This window comes from Stegostoma tigrinum, chromosome 3 (assembly GCF_030684315.1).
Source record: "Stegostoma tigrinum isolate sSteTig4 chromosome 3, sSteTig4.hap1, whole genome shotgun sequence".
Lineage (NCBI taxonomy): Eukaryota > Metazoa > Chordata > Chondrichthyes > Orectolobiformes > Stegostomatidae > Stegostoma > Stegostoma tigrinum.
The window spans coordinates 57,656,994-57,669,152 of record NC_081356.1 but is presented as its reverse complement, the minus strand read 5'-3'; the positions used below and the strand labels follow the sequence as shown (position 1 = coordinate 57,669,152).

At 41.8% G+C, this 12,159-nt stretch overlaps 1 protein-coding gene across 2 annotated transcripts in view; it reads right to left on the bottom strand.

The window, feature by feature from the left end:
* Nucleotides 1-1,136: 1,136 nt before the first annotated feature.
* The window catches only part of LOC125450032 (fructose-1,6-bisphosphatase isozyme 2-like), a 54,305-nt gene continuing 43,282 nt past the window's right edge, over nt 1,137-12,159 (bottom strand). The window contains exons 6-7 of one of the 2 annotated variants that reach the window (XM_048525987.1): nt 6,835-6,954; nt 1,137-1,709 (exon numbers count right to left, since the gene is read on the bottom strand). In XM_048525987.1, the coding sequence (XP_048381944.1) occupies nt 1,515-1,709; nt 6,835-6,954 (315 nt within the window). In that variant the 3' untranslated portion in view covers nt 1,137-1,514. Of the gene's footprint in view, nt 1,710-1,828; nt 2,796-6,834; nt 6,955-12,159 lie in introns of those variants that run through there. The other variant, XM_048525978.2, reaches the window with a different exon arrangement.

The window sequence follows — 12,159 nt, the reverse complement described above, 5'->3', positions numbered from 1 at the left end:
TTGTGTGAAACAAAGGGAGACTCATGATTTACTATCAGAGACAATGGGAACTGCAGATGCTGGAGAATCCAAGATAACAAAGTGTGAAGCTGGATGAACACAGCAGGCCAAGCAGCATCTCAGGAGCACAAAAGCTGACGTTTCAGGGCTAGACCCTTCATCAGAGGGTCTAGATGAAGTGTCTCGGCCTGAAACGTCAGCTTTTGTGCTCCTGAGATGCTGCTTGGCATGCTGTGTTCATCCAGCTTCACACTGTTATCTCATGATTTGCTTTCTTCCTTGTAAAGATTTATACTTAATTTTTGAAATGGAATAATTCCAAAGCAAATACATGAGTGAAATTGGTTATCGACAGAAAAAAATAAATAGATGAAAATAAAAATTGCTGGAAAAGCTCAGCACGTCTAGCAGCCTCTGTGGAAAGAAACCAGTTATTGTTGTTTTGGTAGAGTGGATTGGTTAGGCCACTTTTGGAATGCTGTTGCAATTCTGGTCTTCCTGCTATGGGGTGTTGTGAAACTTGGAAAGGTTCAGAAAAGATTTACAACGATGTTGCCAGGATTGGAAGGTTTGAGCTATTGGGAGAGGCTGAGGGGTGACCTTTTATAGATGTTTATAAAATTATGAGGGCATTGATTGGGTAAGTAGGCCAGATCTTTTCTCTGGGATGGGGGAGTCCAAAACCAGAGACCATAGTTTTAAGGTGAGAGGGGAAAGATTTAAAAGGCCTTAAGGAGCAACTGTTTTACAGAGTGGTTTGTGTAAGGAACGAACTGCGAGAGCAAGTGGTGGAGGCTGGTACAATTACAACACTTAAAAGGCATCTGAATGGGTATATGTTTAAGAAGGGTTTAGAGAGATACGCTGACAAATGGGACTAGATTTTATCTAGGATATCTGATCAGCATGGACAAATGGGCCTGAAGGGTCTGTTTCCATGCTGTGCATCTCAGAGTTCTGATGAAGGGCTTTCCCAGCAATTTCTATTTTTGTCTCTGATTTACAGCATCCACAATTCTTTTGGTTTTTAACCAAACAAGTGGCTATTAATTGGTGGTCAGCTGTACACCTTGTTCAATATTCTTCTCCATTTTAATGATTTGATCTTGTCCCTTTGTCTGACTACTTCAAACGAATTCCAAGCCTCAGTTTATTTGGACACTTGTCACCAGTGTGAACAACATTAACATAATTCTTTACAGACGTGTTTGAGTAAAATGAGTTAAAGAAATAATGAAATAATTTTAGAAGTAAATGCCTGAAAAGTCTCTAATTTTCTAAGTCATGATCCCGCAAGAAAACTGTAACTTCAGGATTCTGAGAGTTAAGAAAACCACATGCTGAATTGAGTCAAGCATGGAAGAAAATTTAGTAATATAGACATATCTACTTCAGATGGGATTCTCATACAGTTTACACTTCTGTACTGAGCACAGTCTTCTTCATTTAAATCTATAGATCAGTCAGTATTGTTTCCAGTTATCAGTTTTACAAGCTGCAGGGGGCTTGAAAGTTCATGCATTAGCTTCATGTTTCTTTACAAAGGAAAGAAATTCATCAACATCATCAGGTGATCCCATAATGAGTGGAACCCGTTGATGAAGAGACTCTGGCTTCACATCAAGTACTGGCTGGTTTCCTGTAGTGGCTTTTCCACCAGCCTGTTCCATTATAAAGGCCATTGGGTTGCATTCATACAGAAGGCGAAGCTGTGGTTAACAAACAGTATATTTAAATTATTTATTAAAACATTTGCTGTTATACAGATATCAATTATTATAATATGTAGCAGTGAGCTTGAAGCATATCATTAACTTCAATGAGGAGATAATAAGAGATTCAAGTTATTCCTGGAAATTACTAGTATATTCAGGGTACATGAAATATTTGGAACAAGAGCTGGGCAGTAAGACAATTGAATCTATCTACCATTCAATTAAGACAAAAAAAATTTAAATTGCAATTGAATATGCACACCTTAATTCACCATTCATTGACATCCTTTGCCTAGCCTACATTCTATCACAGTAGCCAAAATCATCAACAGCAGCCTTGTCTTTGACATTGGCACAAAAATATTATTGTTTCATTTGTGTCCTCATTAATGTAAATTGACATCCTTTACTTGAATAGAAACTTCAAGAGAACCACCTCCTTCAGTGGTTCTTGGCCTCCACGTGTTGTAGATCTCATTTATATTGCAGTAATGCTGATGAAGTCAAAGCTACTATCAGTGGTGAATTGAAATGGCTCTGTAATAATATTAGCAACAACTGTCAACTGAATGTTCTCTCATTGCAACAGAGTATGAATGACTTTCCTTGCAATCTAGGCAGTATTTGATGTGAGTGTGGCATCAAGGAGCCTTAGTAACTAAGAATTCAATGGGAATCAGTGGAAAGCTCTCCACTGGTTGGAGTCATACAAAGCGCAAAGGAAGAAAGCTGTGGTTGTTGGAAGTCGATCATACCAGCCACAGGAGTTCTTCGCATTAGTGCCCTTGCCCCAATTTTATTCTTCTCCTTAATCAATGGCCTTCCTTTGAGGTTGGAAGTGTGGATGGTTTGCTGATGATTGCACAATATTCATTACAATTCACAACTCCTTACATATTGAAGCAGTCAATGTCCAAATGCAGCAAGACATGGGTAACATCCAATCTTGAGCTGAGAAGAAGCGAGTAACATCTGTAGCACACAACTGCCAGGTAATGACTATCTCCAACAAGATAGAATATAACCATTTTTCTTGACTTTCAGTGGGATTGCCATTGCTGAATTCCAAACTACGAACACCTGGGGGTTACAATTAACCAGAAATGGAACAGAACCAGTCAAGTAAATGGTGTGGCTAAAAGGATCAAACAGGGACAAGGAATTTTACACAATAATTCACTTCCTGTCTCCCCAGAGCCTCTCCACCACCTACAAGGCACAAGTCAAGAGTGTAATGCAAACTCTCCACTTTCTTGAATGGATGCAGATCTGGAAACATTCCAGATGCTCACCATCCTCCAGGACAAAACATCCCACATGTTTTAAACCTCATCAAATGCCTTGAACGTTAATTCCCTCCACCACCAATTGGCAGTGACAGCTGTATGTAACTTCTACAAGATGCCACAATTTATCAAGGATCTTTAGACAGTCCCTTCTAAGCCTGCAACCTCTAACATCTATAATGACAAGAGCTGTAGCAAGAGCAGTAGATGCATGGCAGCACTATAATTGGCAAGTTTCCCTTCAAACCACACACCATCTTAACTTGCAACTATATTGCTGAGTCAAAATCCTATAACTCCCTTTCTAATAGCTGTGATATATCTGTCCCTGGTGGACAGCAGCTGTTCAAGAAGGCAACTCACCACCACCTTTTCAAGGGAAATTAAGGATGGGCAATAAATGCTGGCCTAGCCACATTCCCTGAACAAAGAAAAGGGCCGGATTGCTAATGACAGTTTGTAAGAAGGTGTGGGAAAAATTACTGCAATCAGAAGTACAAAAACACTAGTGAAACAAAAGCATTCATACTCCATTGACTCAGTGGATTAATGCAACACCCGATGCAGAAAGAAGCCACTTAATTTGGAAAGGATGCAGTTTTATGGCCTGTGCTAAATTGGCTGATCTTAGATTAATTGGCCATGTCCTGGTAATGGAAACGAATGTTCAGCCAGGATGAAAACAAAAACAGAAATTGCTGGAAAATTTCATTAGATCTGGGTGCAACAGTGGAGAGAAATCAGAGTTAATACTTTGGGTTCAGTAACCCTTCAGACTGAGGGTAGCAAGAAGGATGATTTTTATACAGAAGATGGGGGGTGTGGTGTGCAGAGTAAAAGACAGGTGGAGAAAGAGAGAGAGAAACAGATGGACAGCCAAAGGAGTGGTTAAAGGTCAGTCGGGGGGTGGATGAATAGCTGCTAATGTGGACAATTAGTAGCTGACAATGGGTAGTAAGTATTAACAGCCCAAGTAATGATGAACACTGTTGGGTAGCAGTGGGGAACAGCATGGGGAAAGGTGCTGAAGCCCTAAAATTGTTGAACTCAATATTTCAAGTCCAGAAGGCTTCAGCGTTCCCAAGCTGAAAATGAGGTGCTGCTCTTCCAGCTTGTACTGAACCTTGCTGGAGAAGTGCAGCAAGCCTGAGACAGAGAACACATGGGTGTGTTTAAGTGACAAGCAACTGGAAGTTCACAGTCTGATCTGTAGACAGAGCTTAAGTGATCTGCGAGGCGGTCACCCAGTTGACACTTAATTTTCCCAATGTAGAGGAGACTACGTTGTCAGCAACGAATACAGCAGACTCAATTGAGTAAGGTGCAGCTAAAGAGCTGCTTCACCTGCAAGTTGTATTTGGGAATTTGGATGGAAAGGAGAGCGGAAGTATACAGGCAAGTGTTACACCTTCTGCGATTGCTGGTGAAGGTGCTGTGAGGGTGTGGGGACATGTTGGGAGTGAAGGAGGAGTGGGCTAGGATGTCCTAGACAGAATGGTCCTTGCGGAAGCCTGACAAGGGAAGGGAGGGGAATATGTCTCTGGTGGTGGCATCCCACTGGAGGTGGCAGAAATAGCAGCCAATGATTCTCTAGATTCAGATACAGGCAGGATGGTAGGTTTGGACAAGGTGGGCTCTGTCGCTGTTGTGGGAGGGAAGATGGGCAGTGAGGTCTGAAGTGCATGAGATGGGTCGAACCTGGGTAAGGGTTCTGTCAATCACCATACTGGAGAATTCTTGGTTGAAGAAGAAGATGGACATTTCAGAAGCCCCCTTCTCATAGTTGGCGTCATCGGAACAGATAAGACAGGGATGGGGAATCTGGGAGAAAGAAATACAGTCTTTACAGGAAGTAGGACATGAGGACATATAACAATGGGAGTCAGTGGGTTTGTAGTGTATATTGGTGGCCAGCCTATGCCCTGAAATGCAAACAGAGATGTCGAGAAAGGGAGGAGTTAGAGATGGACCAGGTGAACATGACAGCCGGATGTAAATTGGAATTGAAATGGATAAACTTTTCTAATTCTGGATGAGGTGAGGAAGCAGCATCAATGATGTCATTGATATACCAGAGAAAGAGTTGTGAGTAGGGGCCGAAGTAGGAACAGAGCAAGGTTCTATGTACCCCAATAAGAGATGGCATAACTGGGGAAGATGCAGGTACCCATTGTCATCCCTTTGACCTGAAGTAGGCCAGAGGAGTTAAAAGAGGAGTTGTTCAAGGTTAGGGTGAGCTCACCCAGGCAGAGGAGGGTAGAAGTTGATGCAGATGGCTCATGCCTACTTGCCAGAAAGAAGCAGACAGCCTTGAGACCATCCAGGTGGGGATGGATGTGTAAAGGGATGGCACATACATGGTGAAGAGGAGGCAGCTGGAGCCTGAGAATTGGAAATTCTAAAACCAACAGAAAACATCAGTGGGATAGTGGATGTAAGTGGGAAGGGACTGGGCCAGGGGAGACAAAATCAAGTCAAGGTAGGGAGCAATGAGTTCTGGGTGCTGTGTTCAGGGTTAGGAACTGTGTAGAGTTCTGGGCAGAAGCAGGAAGAAACAATTGGTCTCCCCAGACAGTCCTGTTTATGGACTTTGAGAACAAGGTAGAAGAGGGCAGTGCAGGCTTGGGAGACTGAGTTTGGAGGAGGACGAAGGGAGATCACCAGATGAAATAAGGTTTATGATCATTATGGACATGTTCCATGGTGGGGTCATGGTACAAGGGAGATAGGAGAAGGTATCTGAGAGGTGGCACTTAGCCTCTTCAGTGTAGGGGTAAGTATGCAAGACAACAAAAACACCACCCCTGTTAGAAGGCTTAATTACAAATTCAGGGTTAGATTTGCGAGCATGGAGTGCAATCAGTTCAGAAGGAAACAGGAACAAAAACAGAAATTGCTGGAAAAGCTTAGCAAGTCTGGCAGCATCTATGAAGAAAAATTGGAGTTAATGTTTCGGGCCCGGTTCTGAGGAAGGGTCACTGGATCTGAAACATTAACTCTGATTTTTTTCTTCACAGATGCTGCCGGACCGGCTGAACTTCCAGCAACTTCTGTTTTTCTTCCTGATTTACTGCATCCGCAGTTCTTTTGGATTTTTTCAGAAGCAAACAGGAAGCAAATGAGGGAACAGACAGAGAAATTGAAGCAACCAATGTCGCGGCAACAATTCTCAATGACAGGTCAAGTGCAGGTAAAAGGCCAGAGGGAGGAGTACAGGTGGAGGGAGAGTGTTGTAGGTGGGTGAAGGGGTCTGTCGGATGGGGATAGGACTCTGTGACTTGATGTTGGACTCTTCTTCCATTGCCTCTGCTGCCATACCATTTCAGCATGGTGGCTCAGTGGTTAGCACTGCTGCCTCACAGCACCAGGGGCCTGGGTTCAATTCCAACCTCAGGTGATGTCTTTGTGGTGTTTGCACATTGTCCCTGTGGCTGCATGGGTTTCCTCCAGGTGCTCCAGTTTCCTCCCACAGTCCAAAGACGTGCAAGTTAGGTGGATTGGCCATGCTAAATTCCCATAGTGTTCAGGGACGTGTAGGTTAAGTGCAGTAGCCATGAGAAGCACAGGGGTAGAGGGGTGGGTCTGGGTGGAATGCTCTTTGAAGGGCCAGTGTGGACTTGTTGGGCTGAAAGACTTGTTTCTACAAGGTGAGGATTCAGTGATTTTGGAAAAGAAGAGCAAATCACTGCAGATGCCGGAATCTGTACTGACAACAAAAAACAAGAGTTCTCTCCTTGATTTCTGCTAACTACATGATGCAATAAATGTTTGTGTTTACAAGCCATATAAAGTACAGACATAAGAATGTGCAATTACAACAGGCGAAAATGTACCTTTCCTTTTGGACTTTTCTTGTTGGCAGGGTACATGAAGATGCCTCCATATTTTAATGTACGATGAACATCTGCCACCATAGACCCTACATATCTTGAACTGTATGGAGCACTGCCATCCTGCACAAAGGAAAGATAATGTATGTGAATGCAGTTAGCCTAAAGAATAGTTAAATACTCTGTAAATTCAATTTCAAATTAAGCCTCGATCCTTCATATGTTTCTCATTTATCACTAGAAGGGAATAGTTTTTCAGAAACCAGTTTCATGGGTGCTGATCTCTCTGCAGCACCTCCTTCAAATGATCATCCTTAGTTAATGAACTTAGATATTGAGATTGAGAACTTGTTCATTATGATTTACATTGAACTTTTAAAAACTGCGATACTGTTGGTGGAAAGAGAAACAGATGTATTTTCCTCATAAATCCATTGGTTCAAGTATTGGCGATATGATATCAATGCAAGTAACTGAGCCAACAGAAAACCTCTAAGCAATCTTTTAACGTAATGTGTTTTTCAGTCAAACATTGTGGAACATGCAGGCAAGACAGAATTGGTCATGCTCTCTCAGGTTACTTGATCCGACCAATTTTTTTTAATCACACTTGAACAGAATTCTGAGAATATATAAATTTTCAGGTGAACTGATCTGTTTTGATAGAAAATTTCCATGTAATGGAAATTAATAAGCAAAGTATGCAAAATATTTAAAGCTCACAAATCTCCCATTTTTACATGATCAGGTGATGCATACAGCATCACACAGATTTTCACATGTTTGAACCAGTGTGAAAAGGGGAGCTAAATCCAGTGACTGGCAGTTTGGAAGTGCTGTCCAATTAAACCTATGTCCCTGCTTTCCTTTCATGGTCCTAGAGATGTTTTCTTTTCAAATACATATATAATTCCCTTATTGAAATTTACAGATGAGCAGGTTTCCCCAACTCTTTAAGGTGTTGTATTCAAAAAGTAACATTATGAAAGAAAACCTCATCTTCCATCTGTTTCACAAGCGATACAAGTTAACTAAATTTGAACTTCCTCACTAAAAATTATTCCATTGATGTTCTACCACTTCTCAGAACAGTAAGAAATTCTACATTGAATGTTAAATACTTAATGTGGAGGGTACTCAACCCTAGCTTGATTCTGTCCAAGCCGACTTTGAGTAGCGTTTTCGTTGTGCAGTCCTGCGCAGCTACTGCCTCTGCTCTTTGATTTCAAGTACCTCTGGACATCAGAGTTCATCTCAGAAAAATAAACAAGTAGCAAAATTCACAGCTGACCTTGGAGAAGCCTGTAATGGCGAGCTCGTTGCAAGAGAACAGGTAAGTAGCTTTTTTTAAAAATCTACAATAGTGAGTAGAGTGGATTCTTTTTGATTATGTGTTTTTATTGAGGTCTGTCTCTTAGTGAAACTTTAAAAGTATTACTAAGTTAACCTGGAGCAGTTTTTTTTTAAAGAGTAGTGCTACTTCATGGGTCTATAGACTACCAAGGTAAAAGATGACCTTTAGTAGAATGATGTGCTCTTCCTGTCGGATGTGGGAGATTAGGGAGAGTTTCCATGTTACTGATGATTGTGTCTGCAGGAAGTGTGCTTGGTTGCTCATCATTTGGATCGTATGGATTGTTTGAAGTGGCAGTCAGAGGCAATGAGGAAATTACTGGAGCTAGGGGTGTGATGGATGACAGCTGCAGGAAGGGAGATAAACTGAAGATACAGTCTGGTAGATGGATGACCTCCAGCGAACATAAGAGAGGGAGGCAGGTAGTGCTAGAGTCTCCTATGGTTTTCCCCATCTCAAACAAGTATGCTGTTTTGGAAAATGTTGTGGATGATGGACTCTCAAGGGAATGTAGTACTAATATGCAGATTTCTGGTACCAACAGGCCCAAACATAATGAGGAGTATGTCAGGTTCCAAGCAGTCAATTGTGATAGGGGACTCTCTAGTCAGAGCACAGACAGATGTTTCTGCTGCTAACAAGACATCAGAATGGTGTGTTGTCTCCCTGATACCAGGACCGAGGATATTTCGGAGAAGGTGCAGAATATTCTCAAAGGCAACAGGGACCGGCAGGAGGTTGTTGTACACATTGGAAGTGATGTTATAGGAAGAGATAAGGGATGAGATTCTGAGAAGAGAATATAGGAAGTTTGGCAGGAATTTAAATAGGAGGTCCTCGAGGGTAACAAATCTGGATTACTCCCAGTGCCACAAGTGAGACAGGGTAAGAATAGGGAGATAGAATAGATGAATCAGTGGCTGAGAAGCTAGTGCAGTGGAGACTGATTCACATTTTTGCATTATTGAAATCTGTTTTGTAGTAACAGTGACCTGTATAAGAAGGGCAGTTTGCACCTAAAATCAACGGGGACTAATATACTGAGGGGGAAAATTGCTAGAGCTGTTTGGGTGGATTTAAAGTAGTAAAGCGTGGAGGGAGAACTCGGGGAGATAGTGTGAAAGAGAGCAGTCTGAGACTGACATATTTAGGAAAAGGGGCAAGCAAACAAAGCAGAGAATGACCTAGGACTGATAAATCAAACTGCGTTTAGTTCAATGCAAACAGCCTAACAGGTAAGGTAGATGACTAAAGGCGCAGTTGGGAACATGGCACTGGGATATCATGGCAATTACAGAGATGTGGTTCAGGGATGGACAGGACTGGCAGCTTAAAGTTCCAGGGTATAGATGCTGTAGGAAGGATAGAAAAGGGAACAAGAAAGGAGGGGGAGTGGGATTTTTGATTAAGGATAACGTTACTGCTGTACTTGGGGAGAATGTTCCAGGGAATACATCCAGGGAAGTTATTTGGGTGGAACTGAGAAATAAGAAAGCAATGCTCACCTTATTGGGATTGTAATATAAACACCCCCAATAGTCAGCAGGAAATTGAGAAACAAACTAAAAATGAGGACTCTGTGAGAATAATAGGGTGGTTATGGTAAGAGATTTATAATTATCCAAATATAGACTGGGACTGCCATAGAGTTAAGGACTTGGATGGGGTGGAATTTGTTAAATGTGTACAAGAAAATTTTCTGATTCCATATGTGGATGTACCCATCAGAGAAGGTGCAAAACTTAACCTACTCTTGGGAATTAAGTCAGGACGGGTGACCTGCTGAGTCAGTGGGGGGGCATTTTGGGTCCAGTGACCATAATTCTATTAGTTTTAAAATAGTGGTGAAAAAGAATAGATTGGATCTAAAAGTTTAAGTTCTAAATTGGAGGAAAGTCAATTTTGACAGTATTAGGGAAGAACTTTTAAAAGTTGATTGAGGGCTGTTGTTCATAAGGAAAATGATGGCTGGAAAATGGGAAGCCTTCAAAAATGAGATAACGAGAGTCCAGAGACAGTATGGTCCTATTAGGGTGAAGGGCAGAGCTGGTAGGTGTCGGGAATGCTGGATGACAAGAGAAATTGAGGTTTTGGTCAAGATAAAGAAGGAAGCATATGTCAGGTATAGACAGCAGGGATCGCGTGCACCCCTAGAAGAAGGCAGTAGGAGTATATTAAGTGGTAAATAAGGAGGTCAAAGAGGGGAAATGAAATTGCTTTAACAAATAGGGTCATTGAGAATCGAAAGGGATTCTACAAATACATTCAGGGCAAAAGGGTAATTAGGGAGATGATATTGCCTGCCCCTTAAAGATCAGCAATCACTGGAGAGGTTGGAGATACTGAACGAGTATTTTGCCTCAGTGTTTACTGCGGAGGATGATATAGAAAATATGAACATGGGGAAATAAATAGTAACATCATGAAAAATGTCCGTATTACAGAGGAGGAGGTACTGGACATCTTAAAATGCATAAAGGTGGATAAATCCCCACGACCTGATTAGGTGTACCTAAGAACTCTGTGGTAAGCGAGGGTAGAGATTGCTGGGCTCCTTGCTGTGATATTTGTATCATCGACAGCCACAGGTGAGGTACTGAATGACTGGAGGTTGACTAATGTTGTGTCACTATTTAAGAAAGGTGGTAAGGAAAAGTCAGGTATATATAGACTGGTGAGCCTGACATCAGTGGTAGACAAGTTGTTGGAGGGAATCCTAAGGCAGGATTTATATGTATTTAAAAAGGCAATGACTGACAAGGGACAGTCAACATGGCTGTGTATGTGGGAAATAGTGTCTCACTAACTTGATTGAGTTTTTTGAAGAAGTAATGAAGAAATTGATGAGGGTAGAGTAGTGGACGTGATCTATATGGACTTCAGTAAGGTGTTCAAAAAGGTTCCTCATTGTAGACTGGTTAGCAAGGTTAGATCATATGGAATACAGGTAGAACTAGCCATTTGGATACAGAACTGACTCAAAGGTAGAAGACAGATGGTGGGCTAGAGGATTGTTTTTCAGACTGGATGCATATGACCAGATTGGTGTTAGCTCCACTGATTTTTGTCATTTATACAAATGATTTTAATGTGAAAATGGGAGGTATGGTTAGTAAATTTGTAGATGACAACGAAATTAGAGGTGCACTGGACAGCGGAGAAGGATCCCACAGAGTATACATAATCTTGATCAGATGGACCAATGGGCCAAGGAGTGGCAGATGGAGTTTAGTTTAGATAAATGGAAAGGAAAATCAGGCAGGACTTATACACTTAATGGTAAGGTCCTGGGGAGTGTTGCCGAACCAAGAGACTCTGGAGCACAGATTCATTGCTCCTTGAAAGTGGAGTCACAGATAGATAGGATAGTGAAGAAGACATTGGTATGCTTACCTTTATTGCTCAGTGCATTGAGTATAGCAGTTGGGAGGTCATGTTGGTGCTGTACAGGAGATTGATTAGGCCACTTTTTGAGTACATTTCTGGTCTTCCTGCCTTTGGAAGGATCTTGTGAAACTTGGAAGGGTTTGAAAAAGATTTACAATGATATCTCTAGGGTTGGAGGTTTGAGCTGTAGGGAGAGGCTGAATAGGCTGGGGCTATTTTCCCTGGAGCTTCAGAAGCTGAGGGGTGACCTTATAGAAGTTTATAAAATCATGAGGGCCATGGAGAGGGAAATTGCGGGGGAGTCCAAAACTAGAGGGCATAGGTTTAAGGTGAGAGGAGAAAAGATTTAAAAGGGACCTAAGAGGCAACATTTTCACACAGAGGGCATTACGTGTATGGAATGAACTCCTAGAGGAAGTGGTGGAGGCTGGTAAAATTACAACATTTAAAAGGCATATGGATGGGTACACAAATAGGAAGCATTTAGAGGGATATTGACCAAAAGCTGTCAAATTTAAGCACCTATTAGATAGGCATATGGATGATAGTATAAGGTAGGGATGGAGGTTAGATAGACCTTAAATTTA